This window comes from Dendrobates tinctorius, unplaced genomic scaffold, assembly GCF_039654945.1.
Source record: "Dendrobates tinctorius isolate UK_male_01 unplaced genomic scaffold, ASM3965494v1 ptg000086l, whole genome shotgun sequence".
Classification (NCBI taxonomy): Eukaryota; Metazoa; Chordata; class Amphibia; order Anura; family Dendrobatidae; genus Dendrobates; species Dendrobates tinctorius.
Genome location: NW_027361754.1, coordinates 27,827,774 through 27,851,622, shown reverse-complemented (window position 1 = coordinate 27,851,622; position 23,849 = coordinate 27,827,774). Strand labels below are relative to the sequence as shown.

General features: G+C 46.6%; 1 protein-coding gene across 1 annotated transcript in view; it reads left to right on the top strand.

Moving 5' to 3' along the window:
• SIK3 (SIK family kinase 3) overlaps window positions 1-23,849 on the top strand; it is a 146,615-nt gene that overhangs the window by 91,866 nt on the left and 30,900 nt on the right. The window contains exons 5-14 of the mRNA XM_073585214.1: window positions 183-307; window positions 1,621-1,744; window positions 2,456-2,574; window positions 3,714-3,824; window positions 4,226-4,366; window positions 5,424-5,501; window positions 7,947-8,056; window positions 8,283-8,439; window positions 10,711-10,866; window positions 11,761-11,831. Of these exons, the coding sequence (XP_073441315.1) occupies window positions 183-307; window positions 1,621-1,744; window positions 2,456-2,574; window positions 3,714-3,824; window positions 4,226-4,366; window positions 5,424-5,501; window positions 7,947-8,056; window positions 8,283-8,439; window positions 10,711-10,866; window positions 11,761-11,831 (1,192 nt within the window). The remainder of the gene's footprint in view (window positions 1-182; window positions 308-1,620; window positions 1,745-2,455; window positions 2,575-3,713; window positions 3,825-4,225; window positions 4,367-5,423; window positions 5,502-7,946; window positions 8,057-8,282; window positions 8,440-10,710; window positions 10,867-11,760; window positions 11,832-23,849) is intronic.

Here is a 23,849-nt window from a genome sequence, read left to right as displayed (position 1 = left end):
CTCTGCTGCAAATCTGGATTGGTTTCACTATAGCATGAGTGTCCATCCCTTAGGAGATGGACTCTGCAGTGACATTTGCGATTGTGTGTCTACATAGCCATACGTAGTCGCAGAGCGTTAAATACCCTGCAGAGCGACATCTTGTTTTCATCCATAACTCTCTTGTAACTTTCGTCCTTCAGATTTTGGTTTCAGTAACCGGTTTACTCCAGGGCAATTATTGAAGACTTGGTGTGGGAGCCCTCCATATGCAGCACCAGAACTTTTTGAAGGAAAAGAGTATGAAGGACCCAAGGTTGACATATGGGTGAGTATTAGACTTTCTTTTGATTTTCCATTGTTACTTAGGGCACAATAGCAGCTGAATTACAGGGTAACACATGTTGATCATGGCAGAACTGATCTAATTCTGCTAACAGCTCTGCCATGTCATGGGGGCACAGAGTGACCCTGTTATGGCCGGGTCCAATGCACATCTATCCACCACATTGGGGAGCTGTATTGACACCTACAGTATATGATGTACTGGTGGTGATTGCTGGCAGCCCGAGGATTATCAGGCTGTTTATCGGTAACATGACGCCTCACACAAAAGGGCGAAACCCCAACAAGTGTCTGGTAGGCAAAACAGTGCCTTTAGGCCAGGTTCACATTTCACTGTTCTTTCTTTATTTTTTTGTATTATACATAAAACCTAGAAATGCCCACATCTTACTCATCATCCTACACCATAAGGCTATGTGCACACAGAGTTTTTTGGCTCTGCGGATTTTGTAGATAAATCCGCATGACTAAAGTCCTGCGGTTTATCTGCGATTTTTGCCTGCGGTTTTACACCTCATAATGGATGAGGTATGAAACTGCAGCGTTTCTGCACTAAAGAATTGACATGCTGTGGATTGTAAACCGCTCGGAAAAATCTGCAGCATGTGCACTGCGTTTTCCAGTTTACAATTGAAAACAATGGTAGTGTACAACGCACCTAAATCTGCTGCGGACCCGCAGCTGCAGAAATGCTGCGGATCCGCAGCAGAATCCGTGTGCACATAGCCTAAACCCTCACCCCAACATCAAGGACACCTTTGGAATTAAGAGATGATTCCCATCTTTATAAATGGATGCTATTGGATAAAGCTCGTAAGTACAAGCAATTTTTCAATTTACTCATTAAAATTTTAATTTGTTCTTGAGATATTAACACTCTTGTTTACTTCTTACTGTATTGCCTTGGAACTCGACCACCGCTGCTAGACAACAGACCATGCTCAGTGCTTACCAGCTCCTTTCTATTGAGCCACTAATGTGAAGCTGACCAGGATGGCTGGAGCGCACTGTTACCTCCTAATCCTGGCCAGTCTCAGGCCACTACTTACAATCTGGACAGCAGCGGTGGTCGTTCTCCTCGCCAACGAGCTGTAAACAAAAGAAAAATGTTAATATCTTAAGAACGGTTGCAAATTTTAATAAGCAGTAAATTGCAAAATTGCTTGTAGCACTAACCTGACAGTATCCATCCATGAAGAAGGGAATAAGCCTTCAATGCTTGCTGGCAATACACTACTTTTATATTATCTTTTTTCTTGCGGTTTAACTTTCTATGTCTCTTCTTTATCTCTCCAGAGTTTGGGGGTCGTCTTGTACGTGTTGGTGTGCGGCGCGCTCCCATTTGATGGAAGCACGTTACAAAACCTGCGGGCCAGGGTCTTGAGCGGAAAGTTCCGAATCCCTTTTTTCATGTCCACAGGTAAAGGACTCTAAAGATTTAGAAAAGACCCATGGGAAGGAGCCTCAGAAGTGCCTTGTTGATGTCGCCTGTCATTACAGCAGATGATTAACATTTGCTTTTCATCCCCTTATTTCTGCTGGGAAATCCACATCAAATAATGAACATTTTGTTGTAGAGAACAGAGTATCGCATCCTTCCTAAACTCCTAGGTATTTCTAGCCCGGTGTTGTATTAGCCCCTGTATTGCAGGAGGCTGGGATAAGCTGTCATTCTGGTGGCAATTTTTATTTTTTATTTTTATTTTTTGCAAGTAGCTGCACTTGCAGATTTGGCTGGGGATCTGGGAGTAATATCAGAAATAGCGGTTATAACTAATGTGGTCATGTTTAGGGCTATCAACTCTGCCGCTGAAAGCGAGAGTCCCATCCCCCAGCCATCTAGTATTGATGGCCTTTTCTTAGTATAACCCATTCCCAACACCCACTGTACTTCAGAGGAGCTGCGGCAAAATAGCTTTCCTCAAAAAAAAAAAGAAAAAAAAAAGGCAACTGTCCCTTTTAATGCCACCCTTCAATGGCATCATTGGCACCAGAAGGGTTTTCTGCTTCTGGAGGGGAGCTATTTTGCATCAGTGACCTGAAGGTATGGAGAATGTCGGACACTGTATAGTGTATGGTCCTGTGGAGACTCGTACACGGTGTCTGGTGACGCTTCCCTTCCTCCTTACAGAATGTGAACATCTCATCAGACATATGCTGATTTTGGAGCCCAGTAAGCGCCTGTCGATGGAACAGATCTGCAAACACAAATGGATGTGTCAGGGAGAGCAGGATCTCGACTTTGAAAGGGTGAGCCAATACGAAATATATTTGTGTTTTTTTTGTGTCTTTTGAACTTTTATTCATTAGCAGAAGTGATTAAAAGATATATAACCTATAAGTAATCCAGATTCCTTGTGCTCGGTGATTCGGGGAGTAAAAAAGGGTCTGATGCTTTAATACTGACATAACCCATCAGGGATAAGGGCACAGTCACACAGCCGTATAACTCGGACAAGGATCTCAATGCATTGCTCGCACTGTCCGTTGGCTCTCCCGACCCAAGTGTGATGGCCGCATAGAAATACATACTGTCACAGTCAGGTCAGCAGAGCCGATGGACAAGTCCGAGCATTTCATTGTGATCGTCATCCGAGCCATAAGACCGTCTAACTGTGCCCTAAGAAGCAGAATCTCATCCTGAGATGCCCTTTAAATGGGTTGTCCGGTTACAGGAAGATGTATCTATCTGCAAAATAGGTGATTGGTGGGACTTGCACAGGTTTCTGCTCCAGTCACTCTCTATGGGGAAGCAGAGTGCATCGCTTAGCAGCCCCATAGGTGATGAATGGAGCGATGATTGAGCATGTACTCCATTGTAATGGGGATTAAAGTGCCCCTTAAACGATGCAGGTTCCAGTAATCGGACCCTCACCCATCAATTAGTTATCACTTATCTTGCTGACAACCCCTTTCATTCGAGTTGTCATGGTTTTAGAGCACTGCCTGTATTCTTAAATGGCTAAAAAAAAAAAAAAAAAAAAGGACCGCTATCACCCGCGTGGCTAAGGCCAGGTTCACATTGCGTTAATGGCCCTGCATTCAGTGGGATCCGTTACATAGCAGCACTAATGCTATGTTACGGATGCGTTAATGCACCCATTGGCCGCAATGATACTAACGCATCCAAACGCATGCCAAAATCTGCATGATGCGTTACTTCATGACGCACCCACGAACGCTGCAGACCGCGTTTGAGGGTGCGTCATGAAGTAACGCATCATGCCGATTTTGGTATGCGTTTGGATGCGTTAGTAGCATTGCGGCCAATTGGTGCGTTAACGCATCCGTTACATAGAGTTAGCGCCCCTATGTAACAGATCCCGTTGAACGCAGGGCCATTAACGCAATGTGAACCCAGCCTAATGAGGGTTTACATTGTGTTGTAGTTAATAGCTGAATGCCAGCACGTCAAGTTGGAGAGGCAGAGGGAGCCCCTAAATGAGCAAGTCCTGCATACCATGGTGGAGATGGGCCTGGACAAAGACCGCACTTTACAGGTAAGATTTCTGCCCATTATGAGAACCATCTGACGATCTAAGTCAATTGGCGCTGGCATAAAGGCATGCAGGTTAATACCATCTGCATGGGGATGACTGATGATAATACGATTATATGGCCTCCATGCCGTTTACAGATCATCGGCTGCACATCCTCTGTCTCCATGGGGAGATGTGTTGTGGACAATGTTTCTTTTTTTTTTTCTTAGGTTTCATGAAAGACACGATCAGCTGATAAACAAGCATTTGCTTGTTCGTTGGCTAACTATTAGGAATAATCGATTTTGGTTGTATAAAAAAATAAAATAGTTTTTTTAGCCAGGTCGTCTTTTGCTCTTACTTTATTTTTATAGTTTTTTTACCTGCCCTTTATGTCTTCTATGTTTGTGTTTTCTATCCAGTCTCTAAGAACGGATGCCTACGATAACTACAGTGCTATCTACAGTTTGCTGTGCGAACGGCTGAAAAGACACAAAACTTTACGCCTCCCAACTCCCCCCAGCGCACCACGCCCTCTGTCCTACACGGCTTCACCAATACAAGTTAGACTTTCCTTTTATGTGATTCATTTTCAGTGTGCTCTTTTTTTTTTTTTTAATTTATTTTTTTTATAGAAAGTGTTTTATCATTACTGATCCATTTTTGGATTTATCCCGTGGTTTGTGCCTCATTGTGTTTTGTAAACAATTTACTAAAGATGTGACTTAGTGAAATTGCAAGTGATTGATTGCTGCATTGAAGTATCAAATTTTTTGGACTGTAAGACACACCAGACCATAAGACGGGAAAAGAATGTAGCGTGTCAAATGGAGGTCTGTCTTACAGTCTGAATTAATCTTACTGGTGGGGGGTGGGTGGAGGTGGTGGAACGCGGTCACAGGAGGTGTTCAGAGGTGCAACGCTGTGGAGTGATGCCGCGAGTCCCATCCCTGGGTGGTAGAAAAGGGTTTTTGGCGGTGTGGGGGCTCGGCCAACATTTTGTAAAAGCCTGGAGCCCCTGCACTTCTGTGGTTTCAGTGTGGTGGACTCTGTAAAAATGGCTGCCGGAGGCGATGCATGCACAGATTCCGATCTGGGGACCGAGATCTCATTTCGTGAGATCGAAATCTGTGCATGGGATGACTCCTGCGGCCGTTTTCACGGAGTTCACTGCATTGAAACCGTGGAAATGTGTGGCCGCTGCTGAGCAACCCCGTCCCAACAGCCTGGGACTTATAGCATCACCCCGTAGCAGCTCATCTCCGAACACCCCCTCCTTCCTGCCCAGGGCATGCAGCATCGGCCGACTCTGGCCAAATTTTCTGGGAAAAAGTGTGTCTTACAGTCTGAAAAATACAGTAGGCAGAGGACACCTGACCTTAAGGACGGACCTTCTACTGTGATCTCCATAGGTCGTCCAGTCATTTTTCTTCAGCACAGCTCAAAAAGGAGAAATTTACAGGCTTTATATAACACAAGATCTTGTGAAGATGGAGGGAACACCATTTTTGGACCAGAGTGAATTTAGAAAAGTTATATAGTACATTTTCCTACCCGTACAGTCTGAGTAAACCTACTAATGTGTATGCTAAGGTTTTTCTGACCTGTTTTTCCCTACAGGCTGATGCAGTTGGCAGTGCCGTCAGCATGAATGTGCCCCAGGTCCAACTCATCAATCCTGAAAATCAAATAGTTGAGGTGAGCAATGATCAGCAGATGTATGAGCTGCTGCCACACATCTGATGTTGGGTCATCTCCGGGAAAGCAGTCCGAGATCAGACATGCGTGATAGATAACTTCCTTGCCTATCTATTGTCTGTGGTCCCCATACACAGTACACAGACAGCCGTGCCTGTTATTGTTCTAGTCCATTGTGTATGGAGGGCTCAATGTCCTGGCCTTACAAAGCTCATCTGCATTAGAAAAACCTCAGCAAAACAAAACAAAAACGCTACAAATTAGGAAGTTTTTATTTCTCTATCGCTTAATTGAGGGACACAGGAAACCATGGGTGTGTGCTCCTGCCAAATTGGGACGTTTTTATATGCTGCGAATAGATGGGATTTCAAATGGACTTAAAGGGGCTCTCTGGGTTCACTTACTTTTGCACGGAAAAATGAGTGCATCAGGGGACTTTGCTTCAGTAGATGATTGCCAGAATGTGCCCATCATCGGTGGATGATTGCCAAGGTGTGCGGACCATGTGCATGCATCCTTATCTAATGATTAAGACAGGTGCATGATACTTGCCAGTCTAGCATGCATCCTGGCAGGAATCTCCTGATGGTGTCCCATCCCGACGTGTAGGTGCTTCCTAACATTCATGTTCTGGCCATAAGTTCCAGACGGACTATTTGCCTCCCTGAATGGCTCTTTAGATCCCTATGATTCCTTTAAATTGTGCTCCAAATTATTATGCAAAAAGAGTTTCGGAGTGATAAGGTTAGAATTTTTTTGTTTGTCATTTAAACTCATTGATGGTGATGTGTGTCAGGGCTCTTTATATCACTGAAAGCAATTGCAGATGCCTGTGCAAATTAGTTTGGCAGGTGTGTCCAAATAAAGGCAAGACTACTTAAGAAGGCTGTTCCACATTATTAAGCAGCCTACATTTTTTGCCAAAATGGGAAAGAAAAAGGATGTGTCGGCTGCTGAGAAGCAACAAATTGTGGAGTATTTAGGTCAAGGCATGACTACAATCAACATTGCCAAGACACTTCATCGTGATCATCGCACAATCAAGAAGTATGTAGCTGATTCCCAGCACACACGTGTGCGTGCTGATAAGGAAAAATTGAGGACTCTTTCCAACAGGCAACTGTGTCAGGTTAAAAGAGCAGCTGCAAAAATGCCTTGTCATAGCAGCAGACAAGTTTTTGAAGCTGCTGGTGCCTCCAACGTCCCCCGAACAACAAGATGCAGGGTCCTTCAGAGGTTTGCAGCTGTGCGTAAGCCATCCTGTCGACCACCTCTGTCCACTGCACACAAGCAGAAACGGCTCCAGTGGGCCAAACGATACATGAAGACTGACTTCCAAACTGTTTTGTTCACCGATGAGTGCCGTGCAACGTTCGATGGTCCAGATGGATGGAGTGGAGGATGGCTGGTTGATGGACACCCCATGAAAACACGGCTAAGGCGCCATCAAGGAGGAGGTGGAGTAATGTTTTGGGCTGGAATCATTGGGGGAGAGATTGTCGGCCCCTTTAGGATCCCTGAAGGGGTAAAGATGAACTCCATAATCTATGTGGAGTTTCTAAAACAGCACTTCCTGTCATGGTTCAAGAGGAAGAACTGTGCTTTCCGCAGCAAGATCATTTTCATGCATGATAATGCACAATCTCATGCTGCAAATAACACATCTGCATCTCTGGCTGCTATGGGCATAAAAGAGGACAAACTTATGGTATGGCCACCATCTTCCCCTGACCTCAACCCCATTGAGAACCTCTGGAACATCATCAAAAGGAGTGTCTATGATGGCGGGAGGCAGTTCACATCTAAGCAACAGCTCTGGGAGGGGATTCTGTCCACATGCAAAACAAATGAAGCACAAACCATCCAAAAACTGACAAATTCAATGGGCGAGAGAGTTCAGAAGCTTCTTTCCAACAAGGGGTCCTATGTGTAACATCACCTACAATAAAGTTTTGACTTGAAAACTGTTTGATTTCATTTTGTAATAAGCTGACAATGCTTATAATTTCACAATTGACCATTTTTTTGTTCAAAATAAAAATAAAAAGGTTGAAAACTCTGCTGTGCATAATAATTTTGAACATGCATTTTGAGTGTTTATTTTTAAAAATATACTGTTTTCATAGGCAGTTTGTTCAAAAACATTGAAATTATACTAGAATATTAGATGACTGGAAAATAACACTGACTGCAATTCATATAGGTAATTTAGAGAAAATAGGAGGAAATATTTTTTGCATAATAATTTGGAACACAGTGTAGTTGGGATCATGAAAGCAGTTATTGGACTTGCAGCCGTAATGTGAATGTAAAACATTATGACATTAGACATCAGAGCTCGGGGCACGCTGCTTCTAATTTTTCCCCTAGATAACATCTCTACTGTCGCTCTGCCTTTGATCTCTGTATGTCGCCTGAGTTTACACCATTTCTATTGACTTGTAGACTAACGGCACCATGAACCTGGACAGTGACGAAGGAGAAGAACCTTCCCCAGAAGCCTTGGCCCGATACTTGTCAATGAGGAGACATACGGTGGGAGTGCCGGACACACAGTAAGTCACATCTCGTTCCGGAGTAGTCACAGGACCTAAGCATGTAGAACAAGGTGTTGTGCAACTACAACTTCCTGCATTCCCCGATGGACGTAGTTTGTCATGGCATTTTGGCAGCTGTAGATATAAAATGCTGAAGGGTCACTGTATTTTATAAGTCTGTACGTTATATTTGCTCCCTTCCTTGTGTTTGTGCTGACGGGACATTGTGTTGTTTTTTTTTTAGTAACGAGGGAGGTGCAGAGGAGCTGCAGAAGATCATTCCTGGATTCCCACGGGTCTCTCCACAGACTTCATTCCTTCCAGTGGCACAAAACACAAACACTCTTCACCCGTTGCTACCAAGGCAAAACATGCCACCTAGTGGCCACCTTGAGTACAAGGTATAATTCAAGGACAAAGTCATCCAAATGCACCATTGTATGTAAAGTCACAATTTCTGCAGCAATGGGAGCAAGATTTCAAGATTTGCACCCAGTTATCGAGTATGTTTTTTTTTTTTTCCAACCTAAAATGTAAAGGGTCACGCAAACCAAAGCCCAGGAACGTTCAGTATTTCCTTCCAAGCATGCATGGGCTGAATGGGAAGTCTATGGGTTGGTGCACAAATCTGCGCACATTCTTGGCATGAGCGATTGGAGGTCTCGGAACAGATCCCCTTAACTATAAATGCCACTTACCGGGCTATAATTCATTAAAAAAAAAACCCAATGATTTTTGGTACAAAGCGGCCACGTTTTCTCTGAACTCACACAACCCCTTTAAAGGGGTATTCCCATCTTGTACATTTATGGCATATTCACAAGACGTCACATAAATGTGTAGTAGGTATGGATCCTGACATCTGTCCTAAGTATGGAGCCCCGTCACGTGCTACTAACTAGCACGTGCCGAGGCTCCATACTTAGGACAGATGTCAGGAGGTCGGAAGTACTATATAAATGAATGGGAAATCTGTCCACCTCCCCACTGATGGCGCTCGTCAAGGCCTTGTTCTTTACATAGATGCTGGTTTCATTAGTGGAACTTGCATCTATTATATACCTGTGGTTATTTCTTAAATGTATGTGATGGAAATACTTCTTTGATTCCACAAGTAATCCGTACTAGATGTGTTAGACGTCATGTGGCATTTGCTGACATTTCCTTCCATGGCTCCCATCTCATAAATGTGAATGTGGTTTTCTAATCCCCATTCACTTAGATTGGAAAAAGCTCAGTCTCCACTTGCTGTATTGATTCGGACTTATTCTTGTGTGGAAGCGGCAGATCCAAGGGTCGGCCTCCGACATATGCAGAGGAAAATACACATTAGATTTTAACCCAACATGAGCATAAATGGTGGACTTGGGTTTCCAGAAGGCAGATTTGTGTCACTTGCTGTATTAGCTTTCACCAGTAGGTGGCATTGTGCATTAGCACTATTTGTGACCAGAGAATGACCATCGCAGTCTGACCTTTGATACCTTATTTTACTTCTGTATAGTATAAAAGGATTTCCTAAAGGCGATGGACACCTTTGATATGGGAGAAAAAAAGGATTTTTACTTATGTCAGTGGTTACTTTTAGCTTATAAATTTGCCCTGCGTTTCAGACTGCAATCTTTATTCCTTAATTTGCAGATCCCTTGTTATGATACACAGTTTACTGCTTGATCGAAGGTTCAGATTTTCTTTTGTGGTATTGTCTCAGCCTGTAGTACAGGCTGGATATGAGCTTTGTGTTTTTTTTTTCTCCCAGTAATACAAGCTTAATGTGGGAGCTCTGTGTGTCTCTCCCAGTAATATAGGCTGGATGTGAGATCTGTGTGGCTCTCCCAGTAATATAGGCTGGATGTGAGCTCTGTGTGGCTCTCCCAGTAATATAGGCTGGAGGTGAGCCATGTGTGTCTCTCCCAGTAATATAGGCTGGATGTGAGCTCTGTGTGTCTCCCAGTAATATAGGCTGGATGTGAGGTCTGTGTCTCTCTCCCAGTAATATAGGCTGGATGTGAGCTCTGTGTCTCTCCCAGTAATATAGGCTGGATGTGAAGTCTCTGTATGTGTCTCCCAGTAATATAGGCTGAATGTGAAGTCTCTGTATGTGTCTCCCAGTAATATAGGCTGAATGTGAGCTCTGTGTGTCTCTCCCAGTAATATAGGCTGGATGTGAGCCCTGTGTGTCTCTCCCAGTAATATAGCCTGGATGTGAGGTCTGTGTGTCTCTCAGTAATATAGGCTGGATGTGAGGTCTGTGTGTCTCTCCCAGTAATATAGGCTAGATGTGAGATCTGTGTGTCTCTCCCAGTAGGGCTGGATGTGAGCTCTGTGTCTCTCTCTGTTATTATAGGTTGGATGTTGAGGTCTGTGTGTCTCACCCTGTAACATAGGCTGGATGTGAGGTCTGTGTGTCGCTCCCACTAATATAGGCTAGATGTGAGCTTTGTGTCTCTCTCCCAGTAATGTAGTCTTGATGTGAGGTCTGTGTTTCCGTTATATAGGCTGGATGTGAGCTCTGTGTCTCTCCCAGAAATATAGGCTGGATGTGAGGTCTGTGTGTCTCTTCCAGTAATAGAGGCTGGATGCTGGCTTTTATTTGTATTGTGTGGTATGATAGGAATCTCATTGTAAAGTGCTCAAAAGCTAAACTTTTCCATTTGTTTTTGTTATTATAGGAACAGTCACTCTTACAGCCTCCTACACTTCAGCTCCTAAATGGCATGGGACCTCTTGGACGCAGGGCATCTGATGGAGGGGCGAATATTCAGCTACATGCACAACAGTTCCTGAAGAGGCCACGAGGTCCTTCACCCCTGGTCACAATGACAACTGTAAGTGTGCGATTACTAACGTGTGTAACATGTATGTCTTTGAGGTCACTCAGACCGGCCCATCTCAGCCCTTTAACGCACGCAGTTCCCCTATGTACAAGTCGGTCTGCGCTTGTTTACAAAGGCCAGTGAGTACGGATGGAAACAGCAGGATCGTTAATAGAATCATGTTATCGGCAGCACATCTTCTAATTACACGGGAGACGCGCTGCCTGTAAGGCCGGTTTAACATTTGCGTTAAAGGTCGCAGCGTCGGCCTGTGCACGGCCGCCGCTAAGCCCCACCCCCTGCAGCGCCTCCGCTGGTAGCTCCGCCTCCGGGCGCATGACGCTGCATGCGTCATGCGTCCCCTATCTTTATCACTGAGGACGCAGGCCGTGTGCAGTATGCGTTTTGGCGGCGCCTGCGTCCTTTTGACGGTGCGCTGAGTGCAACTAAATTGCAACAGGTTGCGTTTGGCGCTGGTCGGCGCACCGTCAAAAGGACACAGGCGCCGCCAAAGCGCATACTGCGCACGGCCTGCGTCCTCAGTGATAAAGAGAGGGGACGCATGACGCCTGCAGCGTCATGCGCCCGGAGGCGGAACTACCGGCGGAGGTGCGGCAGGGGCGGGGCTTAGCGGCGGCCGTGCGCAGGCCGACGCTGCGGCCTTTAACGCAAATGTGAAACCGACCTTATCATGATTTTTATTCCATTATTCCTGCGTAAACTATTAAATCGCCCAACAAATTATCATTTTGCTTCTCAGGTGATCGCCAGCAATCAGTGGGGGGACCCAATGTTTTGACCCTCTCACCGATGAAATCTTCTGACATGTCAAATTTAAATAATATAATATATGCCCTTTAAAGGGAATCAGGAAACTTTAACTTTTTTTCTGCTTCTGTCTTTCAGGCCGTACCTGCAGTTACCCCTGTAGATGAGGAGAGCTCAGATGGGGAACCTGATCAAGAGGCCGTGCAGAGGTAAAAGTTTCACTTGTGGAAATATCCTTGACACAGTGATTTAAGCAAAATAGCGTTGTCCTGCACAGCACTATGTTGTCAGTTTCACCCTGATGTTCAGACTTTTATCAGCCAATTTTGTATTCTTTCCCTGTATCTGGTTATCATGGACTATTGCTACCATCCAGCACAAAACATATAAAGAAGGCAAACGCCAGCACATAAATGTCACAGATGCTCCAATCACAAATAAAGTGAACTCTACAAAGCAGAGAGGACTCTGTATTGTACCATCATTAGATAAAATTATACTTCACAAAGTTGTTTTGTTTTTTTTCTTTTCCCAAGTCCTGTATTTAACCCCTTCCCAACCAATGACGCCACATAGGTGTCATGAAAACCTGTGCCATTATGACCAGTGACGCCTATGTGGCGTCATTACTTTAACCAGGACCAGGCCTAAATTTTGAAATCGGACCACTGTCACTTTATCTGCTTATAACTCTGGAATGCTTCAACGGATCCTGCTGATTCTGACACTGTTTTTTCGTGACATATTGTACTTCATGTTAGTGGTAAAATTTCTTCGATATGACTTGCGTTTATTTATGAAAAAAATGGAAATATGGCGAAAATGTTTAAGATTTTGCAATTTTCAAACTTTTAACTTTTATGTCCTTAAATCAGAGAGATGTCACAAAAAATAGTTACTAAATAACATTTTCCACATGTCTACTTTACATCAGCACAATTTTTGGAACCAAATTTTTTTTTTTTTGTTAGGAAGTTATAAGGGTTAAAAGTTGACCAGCGATTTCTCATTTTTACAACAAAATTTACAAAACCATTTTTTTTAGGGACCACCTCACATTGGAAGTCACTTTGAGGGGTCAATATGACAGAAAATACCCAAAAGTGACACCATTCTAAAAACTGCACCCTTCAAGGTGTTCAAAACCACATTCAATAAGTTTATTAACCCTTTAGGTACTTCACAAGAATTGAAGCAAAAAATGAACATTTAACTGGCGGAAACCAGTTTTTTTGCTTAGTGTCTTATGGAGGCACACGCAGTCTGGATCTCCCCAGACGATTTTTTTCTAGTTTACTATGAAGATGAGACAGGGGCGACGGATCCTATAGAAAGGGTCCGATCTCCCCAAACCAACAACGGGCGAGCGCGCGTTGAGTATCGTCTCCGCGTATCCTTTCCCGCACCGAGGGACATCTCTGGGACTTTTCCCCAGACATCTATTTTTTCCTTGTTTTTTATTTTATGAAGATAAGACAGGGGCAACGCATCCTATTGAAAGGATCCGATTTCCCCAAACCATCAACGGGCGACCACGTGCGAGTGTCCCTCCACGTATCCTCTCCCGCGACGTGGGACATTATGCCAGACTTAGCCCTGTCCACCCCTAGGTAGTGAAACCATGGGCTTGCACAGAGGCACAAGACTAGTCTGTGCGGCCCCCACTGCTCCACCAACGCTAGACGGCGGTGCTGCAAGGCGGCGGACGGTCCCTCTCCTCGGCCGAAGCTGGACGGAGTTAGGGTGCCTGCACCGTCCTGGATCCCCCACCATCCCTCTCCCCGGTATACCTGGTGGAGTCGTCAGAGATCGCGAATCACCGGCCGTGTGTGTGGGGCTCCTGGGCAGAGAGATGCGGACACAGCAGCGGGGTGCTGGGAGCGTGCAGCAAATCCTTCCCGGTGCTTCCTCTTGCAGGTAAGCTGGCGCCGTCGCCACCACCACCTCCAACCACTCCTGTTGCGGAGCCTGGCGCTCCGGCAGTCGCGCTGCTGCAGCGTTTGCGGCTGCGCCGCTGCGGCGTCCTTGGGCACGGGTCGAGGGGCGCTGGTTCGGCCGCATCCCGCGGGCGGATGGGTAAAATTGAGCCCGCGGCTTTGGCCGGAGCTAGGCCGCGGCGGAAGTCCCGCCTCTGTCGGGATGTCACTTCCGGCGGCCCGCCCCTTGTAGCCGACCAGGCGCCGAATTAATTGAGGCCCCGGCTTCGGGGTGGGATAGGCCGCGGGAGGTAGGGTGGTCGGCCTGCCCCAGAGCGATACCTCCCGAGGGTAGGTGTGCAGGAGCGGTGGGTGGAGGACGCAGGAGCGGGTAAGGTGCAGCTGAGCTGCAGGTGCACGCTGGACACGCAGGGGGTGCCCTCCTGCCCCCCCCCTCTCCATTCCCTCTCTGGAAAAGATAAAAAAAAAAAATAAAAGGAAAAGCGAGAAGGAGTAAAAACGCCTGGCTCATGCAATATGGCCACGGAGGGTAAAGCACACACTGTTTAATTTTTTTGTGTTTTTACGCTGCATACATCTCCTGTAGAGAAGCTTGGGCTGCAAAGCAGCCTGAGCCAGGGCCAGGACCCAAATGGACCTAAGCCCAAACGTGCCCAGGAGCCCCCCTCCGGTAGCTGAGTCCAGAGAGCCAAATCCTCCGGAAGGCTATCACTATGGCGTCTCTTACAAAGGCGATCGACTCTTCATGCCCGGAGAAGGGTCCTCCATCTCACGAGAACCCTCGGCCTGCAGGGGCCGCTCTCATGCCAAACAGATGCCAAAGAAACGCACCTACACGAGGTCTTTCCGGGTTGCCCGGTGCCTTGGCATCTGGGAGTTCAGCATCACTCTCTGTCACCTATGTTTAGGAGCAGGCAGAGTGTGGATTGGGACTCAGATGCTCCGCTGGACCTGGATATCCGGAATAGACAGCCTCATTGGAGCTGTCAAGCAAACCTTGGGGGTAGAGAATGAAGTTACCCTGGCCTTGAGCCATAAAGTAGCCTTTAGACAGGCCAGGCGTCCGCACGGAGTCTTTGGCACTCACCCAGAGTTTGAAGGAGTCAGGGACTATGGAGGCAAGATATCCATTTGCCCCTGAACTCTGTGTAAAAAAAAAAAAAAAAGAGCGACGGAATCACCAGGGTGGATCCACCAGTATCTCGTCTGGCCTCGAGGTCCGTTAAGAATCCCTCTGATAGGCTCATTGAGAGCTTGGCTCGATTAGTGTGTTTGAGGCGTCAGCTTCAGCGCTCGCCCCCTCCTTTGCGGTGCCACCCGCCATTCTAGGCCTAGCGTCACTGCATTCGTCAGGTGGCGGCCGCTAAGTAACTTGAGCCTTGGCCGGAACCCGAATGGGAGACCAGCCCGCGCTAGCAGGTCTGGTGTTATGCGTTACAACAGGGTGAACCAAGGCCATGATGGCATGGTCTGAGTCCGTGAATAAGGCTTCGCAAGATAGAGATCTGCCTGCGGAGGTGTTAGAGGTCACAATTTAGATTCCCATGGCCAGAGACTGACTTCCGTACCCTATTAAGGGCCTGTTCGGGGAAAGATTTGGATCAGATCATTTCTGACGCGGCAGGAGGAAAGAGCAGCTTCCTTCCACAGCAGAAGATCAGGCAACCTTTTTTCCTAGTTTCCGACATAGTTTCGGGTCTTTCGCAACTCCGGGGGGATGGCGGCAGCCAATTCGGCCGGTCTAAGTCGCCCCAGCCAGAACAGGGAGCGACAGGTCTCAGGTAGACCCAATCCAGTGGAGGGTTCCGCTCCCGCCAGGTCGAGAGGTGCCAGGAACCCCCAGCCAAATGACTGGGAGAGCATTATGGGCGACATCAACAGGGCAGGCGGGCGCCTGCTCTTATTTCGTCATTCTGGGTCGAGTTAGCATACGACTTATAGGGGACGAAACTAGTGTCTACGGGTACGACTTACAGTCTGAGGAACCCCCAAGACTGTTTTTTGTCTGCCCAACTTCCCAAGGTACAGTCCAGGGCAGGGACGTTGCGGGGGGCCGTCAGGTCACTCCAGGACGACAGGTCATTATTCCATACCAGAGCTCGAGAGGGCTCAGAGGTTTTATTCCAATCTCTTCACAGTCCCCGAAAGGGACGGGACCAGGACGATTTTGAACCTGAGGCTCCTGAACAAGTTCATCAGGGTCACACATTTCAGGATGGAATAGCTTTGTTCGGTTATATCGGGCATGGTGCAGAGAGAATACATAGCCTAAGTCGGTTTTTAAGATGCCTACCTGCATAGGCGTGAGGGCCGTTTTACACTCTCGGGGCATAGTCGTCTTGCATACTTAGACGACCTCTTAGTGAAGGGTCCCTCTTTTTGAGCAGACAAGGAGAATGTCAGCATTACGCTAAGATACGCTATTCTGCTTAGGATGGTTGGTCAACAGGGAAAGGTCATCCCTTGTCCCAACCCACAGGATTTTCTTCCTAGGAATGATCTTCGATACCTCCCGAGGGTTGGTGAGTCTCCCTCAAGACAGAGCCGTACCGCTCCAGCAGGGAGTCCGGGAGCTCCAGCAGCCATTTCCTCGCTCCATTCGTTTCGGGATGAGGATGCTGGGGAAGATGGTGGCAGCAAGGAGAGCGATTCCGTTTGCCCAGTTTCCTTCCTTCACCCGCTACAGCAGGCTCTCTTGTTAGATTGGGATAAGAATCCATTTGCCCTCGATCAGCGGTGCCAGCTATCCTCTCAGCTCAGATAGTCACTGGAGTGGTGGACGGTCAGATCTTCGCTTCTTCAGGGTAAACCTTTTCCCCCAGAGCACTGGCTAGTGGTCACAACAGATGCCAGCCTCCTGGGCCTGGGGAGCAATGTTTCATTACCACAGGACTCAGGGCCAATGGTCGCGACAGGAGGCACGCCTCCAGGTCAGCTTGTTGGAGATACGTATAGTCCGGCGGACGCTGCAGTATTTTCTAGCCGAACCACCCGTTTGGAGTCAGTCAATGCCACGGTAGTGGCTTACGTAAATCATCAAAGCGGCACGCGCAGCAGGACAACCATGCGTGAGACGGGACACGTCCGGCAGTGAGCCGAGAATATCCAGCGGTATTTTCGGCGGGCCACATCCCAGGGGTAGAGAATTGGGCAGTCTACTTCCTCAGCCGACAGGAGGTCGTGGCTGGGGAGGGGCCCGGCACCCCGAGGTTGTTCAGCATATTTGCAACGATGGGGGACACCAGATGTAGATCTGATGGCGTCCAAAATGATCACCAAGGTGCCCGTGTTCGTTGCTCAGGCACGGGTCCCACGAGTGTTCGGGGTGGAGGCGTTGGTTCTACCAGGGGACCAGTTTCGCCTTTCCTTACCTGTTTCCTCCGTTACCATCGCTTCCAGGAGTTATCAGAAAAATCAAGGTAGAAGGGGTACCAGTAGAGCTGCTGGCACCAGATGGGCCCTGATGGGCATGCTATGCAGATCCGATACAGCGGCTCACCGACATCCACTGGCGATTGCCGCAGTGTGCGGATCGGCTGTCCCAAGGACCGATCTGCCACCCGAACTCAGGGGGCCCTGGGTTACATGGCATGGCCGTTGAATCTTGGATTCTAGCTCAAGCGGGGTTTTCACCACGAGGTGGGCGCTACAATGGTTAGCGCCAGGAAGCATACCTCGGCGAGAGTCTATCGTTACTCCTGAAAGTTGTTCTTTGCTTAGGGTCGAGAGCATGGTCTTTCGTCCCGGACATTCTCTATTCCCGGCATCTTGGCCTCTCTCCAGTTGGGCCTAGATGCAGGATTAGCCCGAGCTCTTTTAGAAGTCGGATATCGGCATTGTCATTCCTATCCGAGTGTAGAATGGCTACTAATATGCAGGTAAAGGCTTTCCTCCAGGGAGTCTCTCATCTAGTACCTCCCTATAAGGCGCCAATGGGCACCGGGGACCTTATCATAGTCCTGAGTGTTCTGCAGGAAGCTCCCTTTGAGCCGCTACAGGTCTTTCCTTTACCATTTCGTTGTGGAAGGGGGTATTTTTGGTAGCCGTCACCCCAGTTAGGCGATTGTTGGAGTTGGCGCTGTCGTGCAGAGCACCGTTCCTCGCTTTCCGCAAGATAAGGTGGTGCTTAAGTCAGCTCCCCCCTTTTTTCTTCCAAAGAGGTGTCCTCATTCCATATCAAGGAGGATATTGGCTTGCGCTCGTCCTGTCCGGTATCAGTGCAGCGCGTGGAAGAAGCGCTGCACACGTTTGGCCTGGTAAGAGCTCTCCGGTGGTACGTGTCAAGGACAGCACCCTTGCGCCAGACGGATGCGCCGTTCGTGCTCCCTGAAGGGCCCAGTAAGGGACGCGCTGCCTCAAAAATCGACCATGGCCAGAGGGATCCATTTAACTATTCAAGAGGCCTATCGCATCAGAGGGGCGCTGGTTCCATCAGGGATCAAAGCGCATGTTACTCAGGCAGTGGGCGCCTCCTGGGCGCTTCGGCGGCGGAGCAGGTATGCAAAGCAGCAACCTGGTCCAGCCTGTACACGTTTACTAGATGTTACATTGTCCATACTCAGGCTTCGGTGGATGCGAGCCTGGGTAGAAGGATTCTCCAAGCAGCGGTAACGCACCTTTAAACAAGGGATGCATGGAGCTTTGATAGGTGAGTCAATCTCCCACCCAGGGACTGCTTTAGGACGTCCCACAGTACCTGTGTCCCCCAATGAGACGAAGGAGAAACATGGATTTTTGTGAGTACTCACCGTAAAATCCTTTTCTCCGAGACGCTCATTGGGGGACACAGCACCCACCCTGTTAGCCTGTTGGCTCTTGTTTATTTAATGTGTATGTTGTGGTGAAGGTCAGGTGGTCCTTTGCCAGACATATTGTTTACTGCATTAAGGCTAATGGTTATTGCTCTCCTACTGCTTTTGCACTAAACTGGTTTCCGCCCGCAATCGGGGCGAGGGTGTATGCGGCGGGGGAGGAGCTAACCTTGTGTTGTATTGCCTAGTGTCAGCCTCCAGATGGCAGTAGCATACACCCACAGTACCTGTGTCCCCCAATGAGCGTCTCGGAGAAAAGGATTTTACGGTGAGTACTTTTTTTCCACAAAAATGATATTTTTGCATCGCTTTATTCTGCGAGCTGTGTTTTTTATTTTTTCACTGATAGCCCTTTATGGTTGCTTGTTTTTTGAGGGACAAGATGACGTTTTTAGCGGTACCTTGTTTATTTATATCCGTGTTTTTGATCGCTTGTTATTGCACTTTTTCCAAGCGGTATGATGATACCGTTTGGAAAAAGTATAATTTGCAACTTTTTTGTGGGTTTTTTTATGACGTTCACTGAAGGGGTTAACTAGGGTGACATTTTTATAGATCGGATTTTTTCGGACATGGCGATACCAAACGTGTGGTTTTTTTTGTTTATTTTATCTTTTTACATAAAAATGTGTATTTTTAGGGGAATTTTTAGGGAATTTTTTTAAATTATTTTTATTTTTTTAATTTTTTTTTTACATATATTTTTAAAAAATGTTTTTTTTTTACTTTGTCACATCATGGGACTTTCACTTTCGGTATATTACATTGCAATGCTCCAGCATTGTAATGTAATATGCCTGTGCTGAGAGCTGCTGAGATGGTCTCACCAGCTCTCCATAGCTGTATGACCCGGAGTTGTCATGACAACCTCCGGGTCATCATAGCACAGGTCGGGCCCCGCGATTACATGTAATCGCGGGGATGCCGACCTGAGGCAGAGGGAGCCCCCTACCCTCTGCCTCCCCCTGAACGCTGCAATCGCGCTCGATCGCAGCAGTGAGGGGGTTAACATCGGGGGGCGGTGGGGGCGCCGCTCCCAGCTGTCAGTGCAGGACGCTCAGCCACTGCAGCGCTGAGCTCCTGGCACTGATCATCGGGCAGTAGATGCTGACATTTTAGCCTCTCCTGACCGATCGCTGCTGTGTTTGGTCAGTCAGATTGACTGACCAATCACAGTGCTTGGGGTGCAGGGACCGACTGCAAGTGTCCCTGCACCCCTTGCCGTGCCTGTCAGCTGTCGGCACTGAACTTTCACTGCGTGTTTACACGCAGTGGCAGTTCAAAGCCATGACGTGCAGACTCCTGGAAGTTACCTCCTGCCATGACGGACTCACGTCAGTGGACATTAAGGGGTTAAAGCCCCCCTGCGGGTCAGGTGACCGGGGTCACTGAAAGGTCACCTGACCCGCAGATAAAGGGGGCTTTGAACATCACCACAGGGGGCGTGGCTTCGCCCCCACGTGACTACAATCGCTCTGATTGGCTGTTTCACTTTTAACAGCCAATCAGAGCGATAGCAATATTTCATCAATGAAAATTGATTAAATATTACACTGCAGCCATGGCCGATGCTGCAGTAGCATCGGACATGGCTGGAGAAAGTTACCTGACCCCCCCACACACCGGTTGGCGAGGGCGATTGGCCCCAGCCACTGAATGACAGCGGCGCTGTGCCGCCGCTGTCATCATTTGCCCCCTTCCTTCTGCTCCCCCCTACAGTCCGATGACCCCCCCCACCCCCCAACCACCCCCCGGTGCTTACTGATTACCGCTGTCGCTCCCGGTGTCCCGAATCATGGGCACCGCCATCTTGGAAAATGGCGGGCGCATGCGCAGTGCGCCCACCCGAATCTGCCGGCTGCATATTTGATTCATTTTGATCACTCTCACAGTGATCAAAATGAAATAAAAAGTAAATAACCCCCCCCCCTATCACCCCCATAGGTAGGCACATATAATAAAATAAAGAAAATAGTTTTATTTTTATTTTTCAATTAGGGTTAGGTTGGAATTAGGGTTAGGGTTGGAGTTAGGGTTAGGTTTGGAATTAGGGTTAAGATTAGGGTTAGGATTAGGGTTAGGGGTGTGTTGGAGCTAGGGTTGTTGTTAGGGGTATGTTTGGGTTAGATTTGAGGGGTTTCCACTGTTTAGGCACATCAGGGGGTCTCCAAACGCGACATGGTGCCACCATTGATTCCAGCCAATTTTGCGTTCAAAAAGTTAAACGGTGCTCCCTCCCTTCCAAGCCCCGACGTGTGCCCAAACAGTGGTTTACCCCCAACATATGGGGTATCAGCGTACTCTGGACAAATTGCACAACTTTGGGGGTCTAATTTCTCCTGTTACCTTTGGGAAAATAAAAAATTGGGGGCTAAAAAATTAGTTTTGCGGAAAAAAAATGATTTTTTTTATTTTCACGTCTCTGCGTTATAAACTTCTGTGAAGCACTTGGGGGTTCAAAGTGCTCACCAGACATCTATATAAGTTCCTTGGAAGGTCTAGTTTCCAAAATAGGGTCAATTGGTTGGGGTTTCTACTGTTTAGGCACATCAGGGGCTCTGCAAACGTAACGACGACCGCAGACCATTCCATCAAAGTCTGCATTTCAAAATGTCATTCCGAGCCCTGACGTGTGCCCAAACAATGGTTGCCCCCCACATATGGGGTACCAGCGTACTCGGGACAAATTGGACAACAACTTTTGGGGTCCAAATTCTCCTCTTACCCTTGTGAAAATAAAAAATTGCGAGCTAAAAAATCATTTTAACTCGCGCTAAAGTGTATACCTGAGGGGTTGAATCGTATAGGACAATTTTATATGCCAAAAAATGTCTATAGATAGAACTGAAATGGCATATAGATTCCCTTTTATGCAAACATTAAAATACTGACGCCAGGAATCAAATAGTCCTTCTCATGGAAATTTAAAAGCTCACAGCAAAGCGTATACCTAAAGGGTTCAGTCCTGTAAGACAATTTGTATGCCAAAATAATGCCTAAAAACAGGGCTAAAGTAGCAGATGTATTACCTTTTATGCAAGCATTGGCATACTGACACTGAGGTCCCAAGAGCGGTGCTTGACATCCAGGGTCTTGGGATCTCAGTGTCAGACATTTTTTGGCATATAAAATTGTCCTATACGATTCAACCCCTCAGGTATACACTTTAGCGCGAGTTTTTATATTTTTTTTTCCCTTTTGGTACATTGGACGAATGGAGTGGTTTTGTCCTGAAAGCTTGCTGCTTAGGTGGTATAAAACGCAGCGCCGATTTGTTATTGCATTTAAAAAATCATTTTGTGAAGAAAAAAGATGATTTTTTATTTTCACAGCTTTGCGTTATAAACTTCTGTGAAGCACTTAGGGGTTCAAAGTTCTCACCACACATCTAGATAAGTTCCTTGGGGGGTCTAGTTTCCAAAATGGGGTCACTTGTGGGGGGGTTTCCACAGTTGTCACATCAGGGTTTCTGCAAAGGCAACATGACGCCCGCAGACCATTCCATCAAGTCGACATTTCAAAACCTCACTACTTCCTTTCCAAGCCCGGCGTGTGCCCAAACAGTGGTTCCCCCCCCACATATGGGGTACCAGCGTACTCAGGACAAACTTGACAACAACTTTTGTGTTCCAGTTTATCCTGTTACCCTTATGGGGAAAAAAAATTTGCGGGCTAAAAATCATTTTTTGGAGGAAAAAAATGATTTTTTATTTTCACGGCTCTGCGTTATAAACTTCTGTGAAGCACTTGGGGGTTCAAGGTGCTCACCACACATCTAGATAAGTTCCTTGGGGGGTCTAGTTTCCAAAATGGGGTCACTTGTGGGGGGTTTCCACAATTTAGGTACATCAGGGGCTCTGCAAATGTAAGATGACGCCCACAGACCATTCCATCAAAGTCAGCATTTCAGAGTGTCCCTACTTCCCTTCCGAGCCCCGACGTGTGCCCAAACAGTGGTCCCCCCCACATATGGGGTACCAGCGTACTCAGGACAAACTGGACAACAACTTTAGGGGTCCAATTTATCCTGTTACCCTTGTGAAAATAAAAAATTGCGGACTAAAAAATAATTTTTTGAGGAAAAACAAATGTTTTATTTTCACTGCTCTGCGTTATAAACTTTTGTGAAGCACTTGGAGGTTCAAAGTGCTCACTACACATCTACATAAGTTCCTTATGGGGTCTAGTTTTCAAAATGGGGTCACTTGTTGGGTTTTTTCACTGTTTAGGCACATCAGGGGCTCTCCAAACGCGACATGGTGTCCAGTAACGATTGGAGCTAATTTTCCATTCAAAAATCAAATGGTGCTCCTTCCCTTCCAGACCCTGCCTTGCGCCCAAACAGTGGTTTATGACCACATATGAGGTATCGGTCTACTCAGGAGAAATTTCCCCACAAATTTTAGGATCCATTTTATCTTATTGCCCATGTGAAAGTGAAAAAATTGTGATAAAAGAAAATTTTTGTTCAAAAAATTAAAATGTCCAGTTTTTCCTTCCACGTTGCTTTAGTTCCTGTGAAGCAACTGAAGGGTTGATAATCTTCTTGAATGTAGTTTTGAGCACCTTGAGGGGTGCAGTTTTTAGAATGGTGACACTTTTGGGTATTTTCTGCCATATTGAACCATCAAAGTGACTTCAAATGTGATGTGGTCTCTAAAAAAAAAAAATGGTTTTGTAAATTTTGTTGTAAAAATGAGAAATCACTGGTCAACTTTTAACCCTTATAACTGCCTAACAAAAAAAAATCTTTGTTTCCAAAATTGTGCTAATGTAAAGTAGACATGTGGGAAATGTTATTTAGTAACTATTTTGTGTCACATAATTCTCTGGTTTAACAGAATAAAAATTCAAAATTTGAAAATTGCGAAATTTTCAAAATTTTCGCCAAATTTCTGATTTTTTCACAAATAAAAGCAAAAATTATCGACCAAAATTTACCACTAACTTGAAGCCCAATATGTCACGAAGAAACAATCTCAAAATCGCTAGGATGCGTTGAAGCATTCTAGAGTTATTACCTCATAAAGAAACACTGGTCAGAATTGCAAAAAATGGCCTGGTCATTACGGTTAAAATAGGCTGGGTCGTGAAGGGGTTAAAGCCAAGTCAAACAAGAAACATAATATCCGGCTTTATAGCTACCTGCACAATTGTGCATTACGTAGATGGAACCCATCACCAAAAAAACAACGAAACAAACAACTATTTACCTGCAGACATAGCAATAATCTGCAGATAAATACTGTTTTCAACATCTGGAGCAATGTCACTGGAAATGCAGCTGCGGGGAGAAAAATAAAGTTATGTTCTCCCTACAGTTGCTCAGTGACAGCCACTCTGGCTTCTCGGGGACCTCCGCGCCCTGGCTTGCATGGAAATACTGTTTTGTTTTTTTGCGGACAGGTTCACTTTAAAAGGGTATTCCCATATTGTACATCGTTGTATAACAGGCAAGGGTTTTACCAAGCATTTATCT